This window comes from Diabrotica virgifera, chromosome 3 (assembly GCF_917563875.1).
Source record: "Diabrotica virgifera virgifera chromosome 3, PGI_DIABVI_V3a".
Taxonomy (NCBI): Eukaryota; Metazoa; Arthropoda; class Insecta; order Coleoptera; family Chrysomelidae; genus Diabrotica; species Diabrotica virgifera.
The window spans coordinates 9,585,737-9,605,274 of NC_065445.1; the positions used below are offsets into that span (position 1 = coordinate 9,585,737).

General features: G+C 32.9%; 1 protein-coding gene across 1 annotated transcript in view; it reads left to right on the forward strand.

Moving 5' to 3' along the window:
• Window positions 1-19,538, forward strand: part of LOC114324523 (myosin-VIIa) — a 65,703-nt gene that overhangs the window by 19,072 nt on the left and 27,093 nt on the right. The window contains exons 5-9 of the mRNA XM_050646263.1: window positions 2,934-3,058; window positions 7,162-7,897; window positions 9,966-10,195; window positions 14,541-14,849; window positions 17,239-17,573. Coding sequence (XP_050502220.1) covers window positions 2,934-3,058; window positions 7,162-7,897; window positions 9,966-10,195; window positions 14,541-14,849; window positions 17,239-17,573 — 1,735 coding nt within the window. The remainder of the gene's footprint in view (window positions 1-2,933; window positions 3,059-7,161; window positions 7,898-9,965; window positions 10,196-14,540; window positions 14,850-17,238; window positions 17,574-19,538) is intronic.

A 19,538-nucleotide genomic window follows, 5' to 3' on the forward strand; every position in this document is an offset into this window, starting at 1 on the left:
AAATCTTAGACCAAGAAGAGATTTTTATGAAGATTAACTTTTCTTCGTCAAATTAAAAATACAAGAGTTATATGAAAATTATGTTGGTATCCATATTTTGAGAAAATTCGTCAAATATTTTTTTCCATTAGAAGGATGTAATTTCATATATCAGAACATACTTTTTTATTCTAAACCACATTTTAAATAACAATTTTCCAATATTGTAAAATAAATAATACATACATGATAAAGATACTTTTTACTGATGAACTTTACTTGGATCTACAGACCGAGCGAGTCTCGTAAATTCCACGGCTTTGCGCCACGCTTCACGCAACCGTATTTGCGTACCTACTTGTGTTTCGAGTTGGATAAAATGAATAGTTTTCGATTTATTCGCTATCGAAAGTGTTAGTTTTATATCGAAAAAATAAGCGTTTTTCAATAATATACTAATTTACGATTCACTCAATTTTTGCCGTAGAAAAAATTTTCTCAAACCAATTTCTTGGGAATTAAATAACCTACAATTTCATATTTAAACATTTTTTCGTATCTGTGATGCTAATCTTTCTATTCTGAAGAAATCGACATTTTTACCAAACTACAAAAATTCGTCATCCGCTTTTAACTCCAGTTTTTTTAAAACTAATCTTTCTAAGCCAGTCAAACTTCTAATACATAATTCTATTAATAATACATAAATAAAGAAGAATGAATAAGACCAATGACTAACAACATCGCTAACTTACATTATTATGCTTCCACTTGGATTTCTCCTTTTTTTTTTCAAAAATATATATTGATATTTTAACCGTAACTTTTCTATTTTTTATCTTAGAAAGTTTGGCAAAATAGAATTTTGTAGATATTTATAAGTTATATAAGCCTATTAATATTAATTCTTTTTAAAATCCTCAGTCGCAAAAAGAGGTGACTTTGAAAGGGTTGGTAAAGGTGGTTTTTGCATGTTATTACAAGTTTTAATTATCAATAGCTCACTCAATTTTTACTGTAGTAAAAATTTTTGCAAACCAGTTTTTTAAGAATTAGATACGCTACAATTTCGTATTTAAACATTTTTTCGTTTCTCTGGTGCTAATCTTTCTATTCTGAAGAAAAAGCCATTTTTTTTCAAACTACAAAAAATCGTTATTCGCTTCTAACTCCATTTTTTTAAAAACTAATCATTCTAAGCCAGTCAAACTTCTAGAACCTATTAATAATATAAAAATAAAGAAGACCAAATAAGGTTAATGACTAATTTTAATTAGGGTGGTGATTAGGAGGTTGCTTCGGATCACTTTTTCGCTAAAAAAAGTAGGGACTAACATTATTTTCAATATACGTCACTTAATTTTTGAGCTAAAGACTTTGTTTTTATTTCTGTTGTGTCTGTTGATAGATATTTTAAAATGCTTTAAATTAGTTTAAACAAGTTATTCTCGAAAAATGAATAGTTTTCCCGTCTTTTGACTTTGAAACTACAGTATTTAGCATTTGACGAAGAAGAGCTTACATTTAATAATGTATAGCTTGATTACTATTGGTCTTAAAAAAAACTAAAGGAAACTTTTTTGTTTATTGTTTCAAAAGGTACATTTTTGTTAAGTAAAGTTGTTTTGATAAAACGAAAACTTTTGGAGTTATTAGCCGAAAACTTATTAACACCATTGATTTTTTCGATATAAAACTAACACTTTCGATAGCGAATAAATCGAAAACTATTAACTTTATCAAAAAAATATATAGAACGTTTTTTGCTTAGAATTAATGTTTTTACTAACTCTTGAGGTCAAAATATAATAAAAAATTTCCACCCCCGAGATGGGGTGACAACCAACCCCATGGTAAAAGCGCCTTTCAACATCATATAGATTTTGATCCTTGGACTATTCACTACTTATTCTCAAATTTTTAAGCAAATCGATACATTCTGTAAAAATTGCGAGGTTTTGTCCTATTTTAAGCTTCATTACTTGGACTATTATTGCTTTCAAAATATACTCAAATTGTATTTGTATATATTTATATATATTTATTACACATATTATTTTATATAATAATTAAATTCACTATAAAATGTAATTTATATTTTATTAATAGCTAAATAATTTAAAATTTAGTTTGACATTCACGAAGAGCCAAACTCAAATGTAAATAATAACATTTGCTTTGCTTAACAAATTCAGGGCCCGGATTACGTACACTCGATATGCATCGTATCCGCCATGTTTTACTGTAGCGCCTTATGGGAAAACATGGCGGATACGATGCGTATCGAGTGTACGTAATCCGGGCCCAGATTAAAAAAGTAGCCTACTTCCTAATCAAAGATTTCAGCTGACGTTAAGTGCGTGGTAGGAAATAACCGGATTGTGACGTCACATTTTAGATTTTGAGGTCGATTATCTCGAAGACGGTTAGAAATATCGAAATGCCGTTTTCAGATTTGGATTCAGAAGACAAAACTACATAAGAATCCATCGATACATCTGCTCTAAGTATTGCAGGAGCGGCAACGCAATAACACACAGACTTTTGCAAAATTTATAAACGAAAAGTTTTCGTTGAAAACTAAAAGACAAGCAAAGACAGAATAGTTTGGATAGAAACATGAGATGCCTATGTTTAGCAGTATATTTAAAAGAGGTGATATTGGTATTATTGTAGATATCAGCAATAAATGATAACTGGCCCTATGTGCTCTCGTGTCGGGCATAAATTTTGTCATCTTAGCACCCGTACACATGCAGGAGGTTACGTCGCGTTTTACCTGAAAAATACAAACGCCGCGGTTCATGTTAGCATAAGAACAAATGGAACCGCTCAACATGCGTACACATGCAACCGCTCAACGTTGCACATAATATGCTACTCACTTAAGCTATTTAATATTTCTTAATTCAATACAGTTTGATATAGTATGTTTTATATAACTTCCTTTATAGGTAGCGCCGAATCATATGAATATTTGAGATTAGGAAAAACATTTACTTGCGAAGGTAGAAACGAAGAAAAGGAATGGTCCGATATAACGGCTGCTTTCAAAGTACTTAATTTTACCGAAAAGGAGGTAAGTTTCTTAAATTTTATACTTGTCTTCTTCTTATTTAGTCCATTTCTATCCAACTTTCGACATAGGCCTTCCCCAAATCTTTAGATATCTTTATTCTTCTCCTTTCCATATCTGTCTATCCTTGGCTGCGCCTTGGCCACTGAGTTACTGCAGCTTTTACAATATCGTCTTTCCATCGCATCTGAGGTCCTCCTCTTCCTCTTCTTCATATCCACGGTCTCCAGTTTTGTATTTCATCATTTCATCTTTTATCTTCCTGTCCCGCATTGTGGCCCGCAAATCTCCACTTTAACCCTATTATATGTTCTGTTACGTTTTTTACTTTGGTTTTCTCTCTTATCCATTTGTTTGATTTTCTGTGTGGCAGTTTTATTCCCAACATGGATATTTCCATTTTTCTTTGAGTTATTTCTATTTTGTTTATGTTGTCCTTTGTTAATGTCCATGTTTCTGAGCCATACGTCAGAACAGGTAGGATGCACTAATCAAATACACGGGTTTTTAGGAACTGCTGTATCTTTGTGCTTTTTAGTATCTATCTTAACTTTCCAAACGCTGCCCACGCCAATCTGATTCTTCTTTATTCTTCCATTGTTTGGTTCTCTTTATTAGCTTTGATTTGACCCAGGTATATGTACTTCTTCTTCTTCTTCTTAAGGTGCCGAGACCGCTTGTCGATCGTTGGCTCTCATGTTGTGCAGCATATTAACAATCATTGTCTTATTTACAGCCGCACGAAATAGTTCAGTGCTAGTTTTCCCAAACCATTGGCGTAGGTTTTTAAGCCAAGAAGTTGTACGGCGGCCCACACTTCTTTTTCCCATTATTTTACCTTGCATGACAAGGTGAAGTATGTCATATTTTTCTGGGTGACGCATTATATGACCAAAGTATTCCAATTTGCGCCTTTTAACCGTGTTCACTACTTCGCAACTTTTATTCAAACGTTGCAAAACCCTTTCGTTTGTGACTCTTTCTACCCAACTGATCTTCAGAATACGGCGGTAGACCCACATTTCAAATGCTTCTAGGTTTTTTAAAAGCGATTCTGTCAGTGTCCATGCTTCAACCCCGTAAAGTAGTACTGGGAATATATAACATCGGACCATTCTTATGCGAAGTTCCAAATTTAGATCATGACTGCACAGGATTTTCTTAAATTTCATAAAACTTGTTCTTGCTTTGGCAATTCTACTTTTTATTTCTGTACTAGGGTTCCAGCTTTCATTAATATAAGTACCCAGATATACAAGATTACTTACTCGTTCAATTGAGTCATTACCGATTGTTACGTTATAGTTATTATTATTTACGGCTGCCTGTTTACTAATAACCATAAACTTTGTTTTTCTTGCGTTGAGTTTGAGTCCATATATCGCGCAGAATGCCACCATTCGATTCAATAACGCTTGAAGATGTTCAATTGATCCAGTCAGCAACAAGGTGTCATCTGCGTATCTGATATTGTTCATAAGCATACCATTAATGAGTATTCCCTCTTTTGCGTTTTCCAAGACTTCATTTAAGATTGTTTCAGCGTAAAGATTAAACAACATTGGTGACAATATACAGCCTTGTCGAACTCCGCGCTTGATTTTTACTTCTTCAGAGCACTGATTCGCAACCCTAATACATGCAGCCTGGCCCCAATACAAATTTGCGATTATTCTAATGTCCCTACCGTCCAGACCGGTAGTTTTGAGAATATGTAGCATTTTTTCATGGCGAACTTTATCAAAGGCCTTTTCAAAATCAATCGCGCACATGAAAACGTCATGATTTACATCTCTGCATCTCTGAATTAAAACTTGGGTTGCGAATAGTGCATCACGCGTTCCAAGGCCACAGCGAAAACCGAATTGAGTACTTGAGATTCTTTCCTCAATTTTTCTATATGTTCTTTGATGAATGATTCTAAGAAACGTTTTCAATACATGACTCATTAGGCTGATGGTGCGATAGTCGCTGCATTTTGTGGCTCTGTGTTTTTTTGGTAGTACAACAAATGAGGATTTAAGCCAATCTTTAGGAATTTTTCCGCTTTCATAGATTAAGTTGAACAATTTCGTAAGTATCTTAATGCCCTCGACACCTAAAAGCTTTAGTGTTTCTACGTAAATCCCATCTGGTCCGATGTACAGATGGTATATGTACAGAGTGGTCCAAAGAAAACAGTCCACCTCGATATTTGACAGTATTTATTAGATTTTAAGGAAATGAAAAAACAGGTCGATTTTTGATCTAAGGGGGATGTATTTTTAAGTTACATACATTTGTCATTTGTCAACCCCCTCCCTTCGATTTCCCCCACCCCTTATTTTTAAATAGGGAAAATGGGTCGTGTGCTACCTCATTTGAGGTTATTCAATTCTCTATTCAGTAATATTAACATTGACATAATTATACAGGGTGACCAAGAAAAAATATTTTGAGTTAAATTAATTGACACAAAAAGAAGAATGTATGCAATAATTTATTTAACTCAAAATACATTCTACTACTGACAGAAAACACAGAAAAATGTTTATTTGACAAATAAATATTGTTTTTCGCTTAAATTCAATACTCAACCTACCAAGAGGCAGATGGGTGGCAGCTTTAACATTAAAATTAAGCGAAAAGCAATTTTTATTTACCAAAAAACTTTTTTTTTTCTCTTTTGTAACAGCAGTATAATGTATTTTGAATTAATTAAATTACATACATTCTTCTTTTTGTGTCAATTAATATAATTGAAATATTTTTTTCTTGGGCACCCTCTATAAATAATTATATTAATGTTTATATTACTGAATAGAGAATTGAATAACCTCAAATGAGGTAGCACACGACCCATTTTCCCTATTTAAAAATAAGGGGTGGGGGAAATCGAAGGGAGGGGGTTGACAAATGACAGATGTATGTACCGTAAAAATGTGTCCCACTTAAATCAAAAATCGACCTGTTTCGTCATTTTCTCCAAATCTAATAAATACTGCCAAATATCGAGGTGGACTGTTTTCTTTGGCCCACTCTGTATGTATTCGTCAACAACTTCAATATTTACGTTAAAAATTATATTTGCTCTAGGACGACACAACTCAGAAATATCTAATAACACAGAACTATAAATTTGAAACTGTATCCACCTTTAGCTATTTGGGAGTAACAACAGGGAAAACCAGAAAAGAGAGAACAGAGGAAGGATTTCTAAAAGGCAAAAAAACATGTAGAATGACTAAAAATCTGGGTAGAAGTAGAATGAAAGAAGGAAGAAAACAAATGACGAAATTGAAGAAAAATTAAAGGGAGAAAATATGGTCAGACACATAAAATCTCTTTGCTTTGAATGTATAGGACATATACAGAGATGCTCACACTCAGATATATTGAGAAGGATAATATAACTGGACACCACGATGGCCCTGGTGTAGAGGAAGGCCTAGAAGGAAATATCTGGATGACGTAAAAGAAGATATAAGAGCAATGCATGTTAAAGACTAGAAAGTTCAGTGCAACGACAGGAAGAAATAGAAAAGAGTCACGACAGCATCAAAGACACACAGCAAGCTATAAATGACATACAGGAGGAATCCACCTCATCCAGGATTAGGATTAGGCTATGGCGCCATGGCGTTAGCTATAATCCCTAAGGATTGTTATGCTTAATGAATGAATTAATCCCAAGAATTGCGTTTCATAATTTAAGACTCTTAATTTAATCAAGTCTGCTAAAAGTTTTTTAGTATTGATTATTGAAATTCCCCTGTAGTTCTTACATGAGTCCTTTTTTTTCCTTTCTTCTGCATTGGTATAATAATGGTGTCATATCATTAGTTCGGCATTATTTCTTGTTGCTAAGCTTTTTCTACCTGAAAAGTCTTAGCAATAGGGCTTTTTCTACGTGTTTCTTTCTTAGCCTTGACTACGAAACATCAGAGATATGAGCCACATAACAGGAAATGACATAATTCATCAAGCAAAGAACAGACAAAAATTTGCCATATTGATCGCCATCCTGAATAGAGAAGGCACTTAGGAGAAGGGAAGCCTTTTCTATTAATTGATGGATTTTACTTATATGATCATGACCGCCTTTTGAACTTAATTTTTCTTTTTAGGTTGAGGACGTTTTACAACTACTAGCAGCTATATTACATCTGGGCAACCTGAAATTCAAAAGCGGCCAGGCGGCTCATTCAGAAAGTTCAGAGCTAGCTGATGCCAGTGCCGGGGAACGAATAGCTAGGCTACTGAGTGTTAATAAATTTGATCTGGGCGAAGCGTTAACTAAAAGGACTATCTACGCACAAGGAGAGCAAATAGCTTCAACACTAACCAAACAACAAGCTTCAGATTCTCGGCATGCCTTTGTTAAAGGCATATACGGCCAGATGTTCATTTTCATCGTAGAGAAAATTAACAGTGTGATTTCCAATAATAAAGGGCAAAATAAATCCAGTATCGGTGTGCTAGATATCTTCGGTTTTGAGAATTTTACCATCAACAGCTTCGAGCAAACGTGTATCAATTACGCCAACGAAAACCTGCAGCAATTCTTCGTTCAACACATCTTCAAACTTGAGCAGGAATACTACAAGAAAGAGGGAATTAGGTGGGATAACATCACGTTTACTGATAACCAGTGTATTTTGGATATGATGGCCATGAAACCGATGAGTATCTTTTCTCTCATAGACGAGGAAGCCAAATTTCCCAAAGGTACGGATTTCTCGCTGTTGGCCAAGCTGCATAAACAACATGGCGGTAATGACAGCTACTGCAAACCAAAAAGTGAGATGACTCCGGCGTTTGGTATAAAACATTTTGCGGGAGAAGTTTTTTACGATGTAGAAGGTAAGATGTTATATAGGTACATTTTGTTCTAGGAAACCATGGAAATTCTTTCAGATATTCTCCGGGATAAACATGGGAAACGTTTGTTTGCTTTATTGTTTTCGTTCGTATCCATCGAAGTAGGTAGCACCATTGTGCGCTTACCACTTTAGTGGGAAACATTCAGGAGACGTTTGTAGGCCTTTGGGGTTTAAAACATCCACAAGGAAAAGAAAAAGTTTTTCCTGTAGCTGGCTGTATACTATCAATCACAAAAAAATTTAATAAAAATTCTTCGTAAAAAGTATAAAAATTTTATTAAAAACCCTTTAAGGGTAAATCACATAAAGTTTTCGATTTTTTATGAAATCATCATCAGTGCTAAAAGTACAGTTTAGTTGCAAGCTGAGCCACCAAAGAAATGCCAGGGTGAAAACCCTTTAAATGGTATATGCTTATATCTTAATCACATATTTGTTTAAAATTCCATAAGGTGGATGGTATTTATAAAGAAATATGCCCTTCGGAAAATTATGACAATCCCCATCACGTGGGTTGCCAAAGCGAGTTGATGTATGTTTACATGACGACAGTTACGTAGCAACTGAGTTAGGTAGAGTTGAATTTTGTTTTTTAGAGATGTTTATTTTAAGACCTACACTGGCACACACTAACTGAAGTTCATGTATCATTGTACAGCCGGTTCCTAAAAAAACTGATACGACTCTTAGTAAGATTTGATCATGTTGAGCAGTGTATTTGATTGATCTGACATTATATTTATTATGACATACAAATAATAAAATAAACAAACAACAAACAACTGATTACATATTATGTTAATTCATAAATTGTACTAATTATTAAGGTCTAAATGTTTATATTATTTTAAATCTATCTAAACTTTTATATTAACTATCTAAATGATAGTTTTTACATCAAATAGATCACATAATTATTGTAAACGTGGATTATACAACAAAACAAATTAATATTCAATTCAGCCCTGTAACTTATTAAAATAAATATTATAGAAGTTTTCAGGGACTTTCAGCCCTCGGTAATAATGTAGTCCTTCATTCTGAGTTTAAGTTTTTCAAAAATATTTATTAGTTTTCTCAGGATTCGAAGAAAATGAATACAATTAAAATACATTGAGAATTTTGACATGCGTCACAATTTTGCATTAACTCAATGTAAAATTCTAAACTGTTAAATTCCAGCTTCCCTAATTATTTGACATCAAAAGACATTAGAAACTATTTGTAGAGGATTGAAATCTGTATTGAAAACAACTGTTAAAATTGGTCTACGTAATTAAACATATTCCAAAATTTTGTAAAAATGTAATACATTTCAGTTTTCAGCCCAAACTTAGGCCACACACAATGCAATAATGTTCACATTTTTGAACTGTCAATATTTTTATTTTATCATCTATTGTTTAAAAAAAACCCAGTTGATAAGATACTCTCCGTTGCGGAGAAAGTATTAATAATAAAGATTAATAATAAAGTCTAATAACCGTGGAACAGAATAAGCTATCTGACAAATTTTAAGATTTGGCAGTGACATTGACAGTATGTAACTATTAAGTATTTATCCTTCAAAATACACTGCTCAATTTTCTACAAAATACGCTTCAAGAGTCGTATCAGTTTTTTTTGGAACCAGGTGTACATATCTCCTTGAGGTTGTCAGAGAACAAAACTATGTCGTCTGCGAATTTCAAATTTGTTAATCTTCTACCGTCAATATTCAAGCCTCTCTCTTCCCAGTTAAGTTTTTTACAAGCATATTCTAGTACTGCGGTAAACAGTTTAGGCGATAAGGTATCGCCCTGTCGAACTCCTCTGCCGATTGGGATATAATTTTTGTTTTTATGTAGTTTCACCGACATAGTTGCGTTCTTGTATGTATTGTAAATTAACCTTGTGTATCGGTAGTCAATGCGGCATGCTTATAGTGCTTCCAGGGTGTTGTCAAATTCTACCGTGTCAAAGGCTTTATGGAAATCAACAAAAGCCAGAACGCCAAAGCCAGCCATGTTTAATATATGTCTACGTTATTAATAATCTACCATTTTCAGGATTTTTGGAGAAAAACAGGGACTCTTTCAGCCAAGACTTGAGAAACCTTATCCTCAGTTCACAGAATCCGATGTTCAAAGATCTGTTTAAAAACGAACAAGATAACAAACTCAAGAAGACACTTTCTTCTCAATTTAGAAGCTCTCTAGACTCGTTGATGAAAACTTTAGGAACCTGCCATCCGTTTTTCGTAAGGTGCATTAAACCGAATCATCACAAAAAACCTCAAGTAAGTTTGTTATTATTATTATTAGTCCAAGTAATGAAGCTTAAAATAGGACAAAACGTCGCAATTTTTACAGAATGGATCGATTTGCTTGAAAATTTGAGCATAAGTAATGGATAGTCCAAGGATCAAAATCTATATAATGCCGAAAGGAGCTTTTACCATGGGGTGGTTGCCACCCCATCTCAGCGGTGGAAATTTTTAATTATATTTTGACCGCAAAATTTGGTAAAAACATTCATTCTAAGCAAAAAAAGTTCTATACACTTTTTTGATAAAATTAATTGTTTTCGATTTATTCGCTATTACTCCAGGGCGCATCTGTTTTGAGATGGACGTTGAGAGGTGACTCAAATTTTTTTGCAGAAATTGCTTGAAAATAAATCAAATAATAATATTTGAGTTATCCTCCCTCTCAAAAAGGCCCGGAACATTGTTTAAATAATCAAAATGTCAAAAATTGAAGGAAAAATTCGATTTTTTTCTTCGTTTTTTGATTATAACTTTAAAAGTATTCATTTTCGAGAAAAGTTGTACTGACATAAAAGTTGCGTAATTAAATTTCCTACAATATAGAATTGGTAAAAAATTTAAAAAATAGTTACCCTAGTTGCAAAATAGCAATAATTGCGAAAAAACCATACAAAAACAAGTATTCGCATTTTACGTTTTTCAACCATTTATGCTACACTTAGGACCTTCATATTTCACCCAGAAAAATTTTATGATACAGTAAAACAATACTGTAAATTTAATTAGGATCGGTTCAAATTTGCAAAATAAATTTTGCAATCCAGCTTTCGCAAAAAAAATTCATTTTTTCAAAATGTTACAGGACTGAAAATAAAGCAGATAGCAAGTTGAAATTTTTTTTGCTTATAGAAATGTACTGTAGCTTTCATTTGCAATTTTCAAATTAAAATCGATTAATTACCACGGCGTTAGAAAATTTTTGAAATAAACAATAATTTTTGGTGCTACGCGCAGGACAGCGGTGTTGGATTCACACAAGTTGATTTCCACCAAAATTTCTTCCAATCTTTATCTAATATATTATTATCTTATTCTATATTTTGTTGTATTTTAATATTTTAATTCCACAAAAATCAAACTAATTTTATTATTGTTTGTGACATATTGTTTAAACAATTGCATATGTTTAAAAATAATAAACTTTTATTATTTAAGTTAAAATATATGAACAAAGAAAGTTTTTGCGAATAAAAGTGTTATTTCAAAGGATAGAGTATGTGTTTTTATTTTGCAATAAACAAATTTATTTATTTATATCGAAATGTAATAAAAATTTAAATTTATCAATCATTATCAAAGGTCATTGGAATGCCCAATCAGAGCAAACTATCCGCTGTCCTGCGCGTAGCACCAATAATTAATGTTTATTTAAAAAAATTCCTGACGCCGTGGTGTTAATCGATTTTAATTTGGCAAAATTTCAAATGAAAGGTACAGTACACTTCTATATGCAAAAAAATTTTCAACTTGCTATCTGCTTTATTTTCAGTCCTGTAACATTTTGAAAAAATGATTTTTTTTTACGAAAGCTGGATTGCAAAATTTATTTTGCAAAATATATTGAACCGATCTTAATGAAATTTACAGTATTGTTTTACTGTATCATATAGTTTTTCAGGGTGAAATATGAAGGTCGTAAGTGTAGCATAAATGGTTGAAAAACGTAAAATGCGAATACTTGTTTTTGTATGTTTTTTTCACAATTATTGCTATTTTGCAACAAGGATGACTATGTTTTAAATTTTTAACCAATTCTATATTAAAGGAAATTTAATTACGCAACTTTTATTTCAGTACAACTTTTCTCGAAAATGAATACTTTTAAAGTTATAATCAAAAAACCAACAAAAAAATCAAATTTTTCGTTAATTTCTTGACATTTTGATTATTTAAACATTGTTCCGGACCTTTTTGAGAGGGAGGATAACTCAAATATTATTATTTGATTTATTTTCAAGCAATTTCTGCAAAAAAATTTGAGTCACCTCTCAACGTCCAAATGTACCAATATTTTTACAGATGCGCCCTGGTCTATATCTAAAGTGTTAGTTTTAAATCGAAAAAATCAATGTTTTTAATCAGTTTTCTGCTAATAACTCCAAAAGTTTTCGTTTTATCAAAACAACTTTACTTAACAAAAATGTACCTTTTGAAAAAATAAACAAAACCGATTTTTATTTTCTTTAAGACACATAGCAATTGAGCTATACTTTATTATATGTTAGCTCTTCTTCTTCAAATGCTGAATATTATAGTTTCAAAGCCAAAAGACGGGAAAACTATGCATTTTTCGAGGATAACTTATTCAAACTAATTCAAATTATTTAAAAATACCTATCTCCAGAAATAAAAAAAAGTCTTCATCTCAAAAATTAAGTGACTTATAATGAAAAGAATGTCAGTCCTTATTTTTTTCAGCAAAAAATTGATCGGAAACAACCCCCTAATTACCACCCTAATTAAAATTAGTCATTAACCTTATGTGATCTTTTTTATTTATGTATTATTAATAGGTTCTATGTAGAAGTTTGACCCGCTTAGAATGATTAGTTTTTAAAAAAATGGGGTTAAAAGCGAATAACGAATATTTGTAGTTTGGTAAAAAATTCCTTTTTCTTCAGAATAGAAAGATTAGCATTCGAGATACGAAAAAATGTTTAAATATGAAATTGTAGCTTATTTAATTCCCAAGAACTTGATTTACAAACATTTTTCTACGGCAAAAATTGAGTGAGCTATTGATAATAAAAACTGTAATAACATGCAAAAACCACCTTTAACAATCCTTTCAAAGTCGCCTCTTTTTGCGACTAAGGATTATAAAAGGATTTAATATCAATAGCCTTATAGATCTTGTAAAGACCTACAAAATTCTTTTTTACCAAACTTTCTGATGAAAAATAAAAAAGTTAATGTTAAAAAATCAATATATTTTTTTGAAAAAAAAAAGGAGAAATCCAATTGGAAGCATATTAATGTAAGTTAGCGGTGTTCTCAGTCATTGGCCTTATTCATTCTTCTTTATTTATGTATTATTAATAGATTCTAAAAGTTTGACTGGCTTAGAATAATTAGTTTTAAAAAAACTGGAGTTAAAAGCGAATAACGAATTTTTGTAGTTTGCTAAAAAATGCCATTTTCTTCAGAATAGAAAGATTAGCATCAGAGATACCTACGAAAAAATGTTTAAATATGAAATTGTAGCTTATTCACTTCCCAAGAACTTGGTTTGAAAAAAAAAATTTTCTACGGCAAAAATTGAGTGAATCGTAAATGAGTATACATATCGAAAAACATTGATTTATTCGATATAAAACTAACACTTTCGATAGTGAATAAATTGAAAACTATTAATTTTATCAAAAAAATGTATAGAACATTTTTTGCTTAGAATGAGTGTTTTTATCAACTTTTGAGGTTAAAATATAATAAAAATTTCCACCACGAGATGGGGTGGCGACCACCCCCATGGTAAAAGCGTCTTTCAGCATCATATACATTTTGATCCTTGGACTATCCACTACTTATTCTCAAATTTTCAAACAAAAATCGATCCATTCTGTAAAATTTGCGAGGTGGAAAGCTACGGTTCCTGGACTATATGGGATGGTGCTTTCCGCTTAGGTGCCATTAATTTGACACTGGTAGATATACAGGGTGTCCAAAAACTCTCCAGGCAAACGAATTCCTCGGATAATTTAAAGACATTTAACCCAATTCAGCTAGTCCGAAAATGCTTCCTAACGAAGCTAGAGCTCTAGAAGATGGCACCTTGTAATTACTTTGTTCTAATACCTACAGAACGCTTCTATTTAGGAAAACTAAAACTGGTACACCTATTTATCTTCCAGAGATAATCGATTCCATCAATTGTGAATTTCTAGTACTGGTCATAGGCGTCCGTTTTGGGTAAGGCAACGGTTATTTTATCGCATAACTTTTTTGTCTTTAACTTCTAAGCGTTTTTGACACTGGATTATTAAATTGTGAGGTATTCTAGTACTAAAAGGTACTCTTGTACCTTTAAGTCAGTAGAATACACCCTTCCCTAGAAAAATCGATTTGAAAATTTTTCGTTTTTTAAATTTGAAAAAAATAAAAAAAAACTACATATTTAGAAAAACGAAAACTAGTACCTAGGTACATTTTCTACGTTCTGGAGGCTTTAAAAAAAACTAATTACAAAAGGCCATCTTCAAAGGGCTCTAGCTCCCTTTGGGTTTTCGGACTAGGTGAATTGGGTTAAACCGTAATTTCAGCCCAAAATCTGCAGTTAAAAGATTTCCAATTATTAATGAAACACCCTGTATTTTAGGATTTCGATAAAGTACTTTGTACGAGGCAACTCCGTTACTCTGGCATGATGGACACCGCGAAAATCCGCCAAGCTGGATACCCTATCCGCTACAGCTACATAGAGTTCGTCGACCGGTTTCGATACTTAGGCAAAAATATAAAACCGTCTACCAAAGGCGACTGCAAAAATTCGGCAGAGAAGATTCTGTCGGAAGTTTTCAAAGACGAGAAACACTACCAACTAGGTAATACCAAAGTTTTCCTCAAACAACACGAGCATGACCATTTGGAGCATCAACGCACTCTTGTTTTGGATAATTCAGTAAAGGTGAGTAATTACTTACTTATTTATTCCTCTTCACTCCATGCGGAGCACAGGGCGTCCACTGTCTACCTCCATTCTGTCCTATCCTTTGCACTGATCTTTATTTCTGCCCAGATGTTCCCAATAGCATTACTTTCTTTCTCGACACTTCTTTTCCACGTTTCTACGGGTCTACCTGGTCTTCTTTTTCCATGTGATGTGTATTATAGGGCTTACCTCGCTATGTATGTGGAAGGTCTCCTTAGTGTGTGCCCCATCCAACTCCATTTCCTTTTGCATATTGTCTTAGATATAGGTTCCTGGTTAGTTCTGGTCCATAACTCTTGGTTTGATATGCGGTTTGGCCAGTAAATGTTACTCTTCCTTGGGCATTTATTTATAAACACCTGCATCTGTCCGATATATTTTCTTGACACTTTCCAAGTTTCTGCTCGGTATAGTAGCACACTTTTCACGTTGCTGTTGAATAATCATATGGCTTTACTTATCATTTGACGTGAAGACCACATTTTCCTTAACATTCTATTATAACTATTCTCCGTTTTACGTCCTCCCACGTCCCTACTTTGTTGTTCAAAATACTTCCTAAGTAGTTAAATTTCTCCGTGCCTCCCAGTGATATTCCCATTTCTCTTGGTGTATTTATTTTCATTATCTTAGTTTTTCTGACGTTTATGTTAAGTCCGACCTTCTTCCCTGTCTCTGCTACTTTTTCAGTTTTGCGTTGCATGTGCTGTCTTTTTTCTGTTAAAAGGCATATTATATTATCTGCAAATTCCAAGTCCTCAAGTTGGTTAAAAACATTCCATCTTATTCCAGTCTTATTACTAGTATCCTTAAATGTGATCCAGTCGATTACTATCAAGAATAAGGTCGGAGAGAGCACACAACCTTGCCTTACTCCTGTACCAATATCTATTTGTTCTGTTAACCTCCCTTCGTGCACTATGCCTGCTGTGGACCCTTGGTAGAACAGTTTTATAATTCTCATATGCTTGGGAGGCATTCCGTATTTCTCTGGCAATTTAAGGCTTTGAGACCTACACGACCAAACGCTTTCTCGAAGTCTATAAAGTTCACATATAGCTTATTCTGCCACTCTAATGATTGCTCTATAGTCGTTCTCATCGTACAAATGTGGTCAATGCAGGATCTTCGTGCCCGGAATCCAGCTTAGTTTTCTCTTATAACTTTATCAAATGCCTTATTCATTCGTTCAAGCATGATTTGGGTCATTATTTTGCTTGTTGTGCATAGCAGGGTGATTGGTCTCCAATTTTCACATTTGCATGTACGGCCCTTCTTAGTAATTTTTGCAATTAAGCCTTGCGTCCATTCTCTGGGTAGCTCTTCTGTTCTCCAAATTGTATTTAAAAGTGTGTACAGTATATAGGTGGACGTTTCAATGTCTGCTTTAATTAACTCAGCAGGGATATTGTCTATTCCGGCAGTTTTACCTCTTTTTAATTGTTTAATTACATCTTTCTGTCCGATTCTATCTCTGTTTCGGTTATTGCGGCTCGTATACATATATTTAGTTTTGTTTTCATTGATTAGGAGTCCCATCTTCTCTGATTCCTTCTCAAACCTGGCCAAAGGCTGCTTCATCCTTAATATGGTGTTTCCTATTAGATCGATATCATCTGCAAATGACAACAGTAAGTTTGGTTCTTCTGATATGGAATACTGTAGTCGGTTTTTCTGATTAAGTGTTCCAGAGCTAAGATGAAGAGTTGTGGTCAAAGAGTATTGTTGTCCAACTCTCACCTTACATCGTAACCTTTATTTGATATACACCCGTATCAAATGGACTAGTTCTTTTGAAAAGCCAAGCCCTTGCATTGTTGTCCACAGTCTAACCCTGCATACTCTATCAAATGCCTGTTTCAAATGTGAACATCTGATGTAGCTCATGATGACACTCCCAGCATTTTTCCATTATCTGTTTTATTTTTTAGTCTGATTTTCCTTGACTATGAAGCCAGTGCCGAATTGGTGCTCTTGCTCACTTCCGCTGAAAAATATTACAGATTTATTACTTTTTAGTATGCCTTCTCCAGTCCATCTAATTTTTTTGTAAAGTTCAGATATGTCCATTGTCCATGTTTCTGGATTTAAGTTCTTTGATTTGACCACCTGGATTAGGGTTCCCGGAATACATTCCAGGTTCTTATATTCCTTGTCCTTTGTTGTCTTTTTTGTCGTCTTAAAAGATCCGTGCTGATCCCAGACACTTGTTTCGTTTTCATAACGGGTTGTTTTTTTACAAGAAGGAATAGTTAGTCCCTTGCTTCACCCTCCTCCTTTCTCATTCTGGACTTGGGAGAATAGAATAGAACTGATAAACATGAAAAAAAAAAGAGGATCCAATTCAACAAATCAATTTTTTTAGATCCTTCAACGAGCAATTCGTGGATGGGTCCACAGACGAAGATTCCTCAAAATGAAGAAAGCTGCGTTAGTCATTCAAAAGTACTTTAGAGCTAGAGGTTACCGAAAGAAATTCTTGATCATGCGAAACGGATACAAGAGACTGCAAGCTTGTATAGCTTCTAGACAACTGACGTTTGCTTTTGTTAGGGTCAAGAAGAATATCACTACCATTCAAGCTAGATGTAGAGGCTTCTTGTCTAGAGACAAGAGCAAAATAAGTAAGATATACGCTATTGTGAAGCAGAGAAGGATAGATGAAAAGATACTGCAGAAACAAGGAGTGAAAGAATATAAGTAAGTGTTTTTAGACAAAGGACACCGCGCACATCTTATAGAAAAGGTAATGTCACTCATATCCAATAAAATTTACATGAATAGATTCGTCTCGAAATTGAAATCATTTCAGATTATTGCGCCAATTCGGAATTTTGATTAATAACGGTGTAAATTGATATATAAATAAATATAAAATCAAATGGGTATGCACGTGAGCTAGAGAGAGAAAAGTGATTTTGTGAATCGGCAAATCATAAATATTTCTACAGGTAGAGAGCAGAGGCTTACTCTTATCTTATAAATAATAAAGTAGGTATAATTTGGCTAGTCGCCATACATAAGTATATAGTATTTATGAATAATAGTTTTATGGACTTCCAAAATGTGATTTTCATAAAATCTAATTACAATTTACGTCCATCAAGTTAGCAGAACACAGTCAGCAGAACACAGTTATTCTTATACGATAATTAAGTGTAAATAAAATGCAAATTTAATGTCCCAAAAAAAAATTATTGGTCTTTTTTTAAGGTATCGCATGTTCTGCTAACTTGATAATCAAGCTAGCAGAACAGTAGTTCAAAAATTTGATAAATAATCTATAATTGAGTGCCGAAGTATTCTCTGAATTAAATGCAAATTTAATGTTCCAAGAAAAAAATTATTGCTCTTTTTTTTGTAAGTTATCTCATGTTCTGCTAACTTGATAATCAAGCTAGCAGAACAGTGGTTCAAAAATTTGATAAATCATTTATCATTGAATGCCAAAATATTCTCTGAATTAAATGCCAATTTAATGTTCCAAGAAAAAAGTATTGCCCTTTTTTTAAGTTATCTGATGTTCTGCTAACTTATGATAATCAAGCTATCAGAACAGTAGTTCCAAAATTTGATAAATCATTTATAATTGAATGCCAAAATATTCTCTGAATACAGTCGAACCGGCTTATTGGAATAGCCTTCGTGCCAAGCAAAAGTATTCCTATAACCGGGATATTCTAATAACCGATCATTGTTTGCTGGTAATAAACTTTTCGGGACCTCAAATTTCTATTCCTTAAACCGGGATATTCCTTTAACCGGTATTCTAATAAGCGGGTTCGACTGTAATGCAATAACTGCAAATTTAATGTTCCAAGAAAAAATGTATTGCCCTTTTTTTTTAGTTATCGCATGTTCTGCTAACTTGATAATCAAGCTAGCAGAACAGTAGTTCAAAAATTTGATAAATCATCTATAATTGAGTGCCGAAGTATTCTCTGAATTAAATGCAAATTTAATGTTCCAAGAAAAAAATTATTGCTCTTTTTTTTAAGTTATCTCATGTTCTGCTAACTTGATAATCAAGCTAGCAGAACAGTGGTTCAAAAATTTGATAAATCATTTATCATTGAATGCAAAAATATTCTCTGAATTAAATGCCAATTTAATGTTCCAAGAAAAAAGTATTGACCTTTTTTTTTAAGTTATCGCATGTTCTGCTAACCCGATAATCAAGCTAGCAGAACAGTAGTTCAAAAGTTGATTTTATAATTGAATGCCAAAGTATTATCTGAATTAAATGCAAATTTATTGTTCCAAGAAAAAATTTATTGCTCTTTTTTTTAAGTTATCGCATGTTGTACTACTAAAATCTACTATATTTTCTACCAGATTATAAAATCTACTAGATTTAACATTTTCAGTGAATTGTGCAGTGAATCAGTGAAGGAGAATGGCTCTAGAGTCTAGAGTTCTAGAGTTTCTAATCGCATCTGCTTTTGGTAGTAATTATTATATTATTTTTATAGCTTGAAATCAAGTTAGCAGAACATGCATTAACTAAAAACAAAACAGCAATAAAGTTTTTCTTGGAACATTAAATTTACATTTAATTCAGAGAATACTCTGGTATTCAATTATAATTGATTTATCAATTTTTGAACTACTGTTCTGCTAACTGGAGCTGGATTATCAAGTTAGCAGAACATGGGATAACTTATT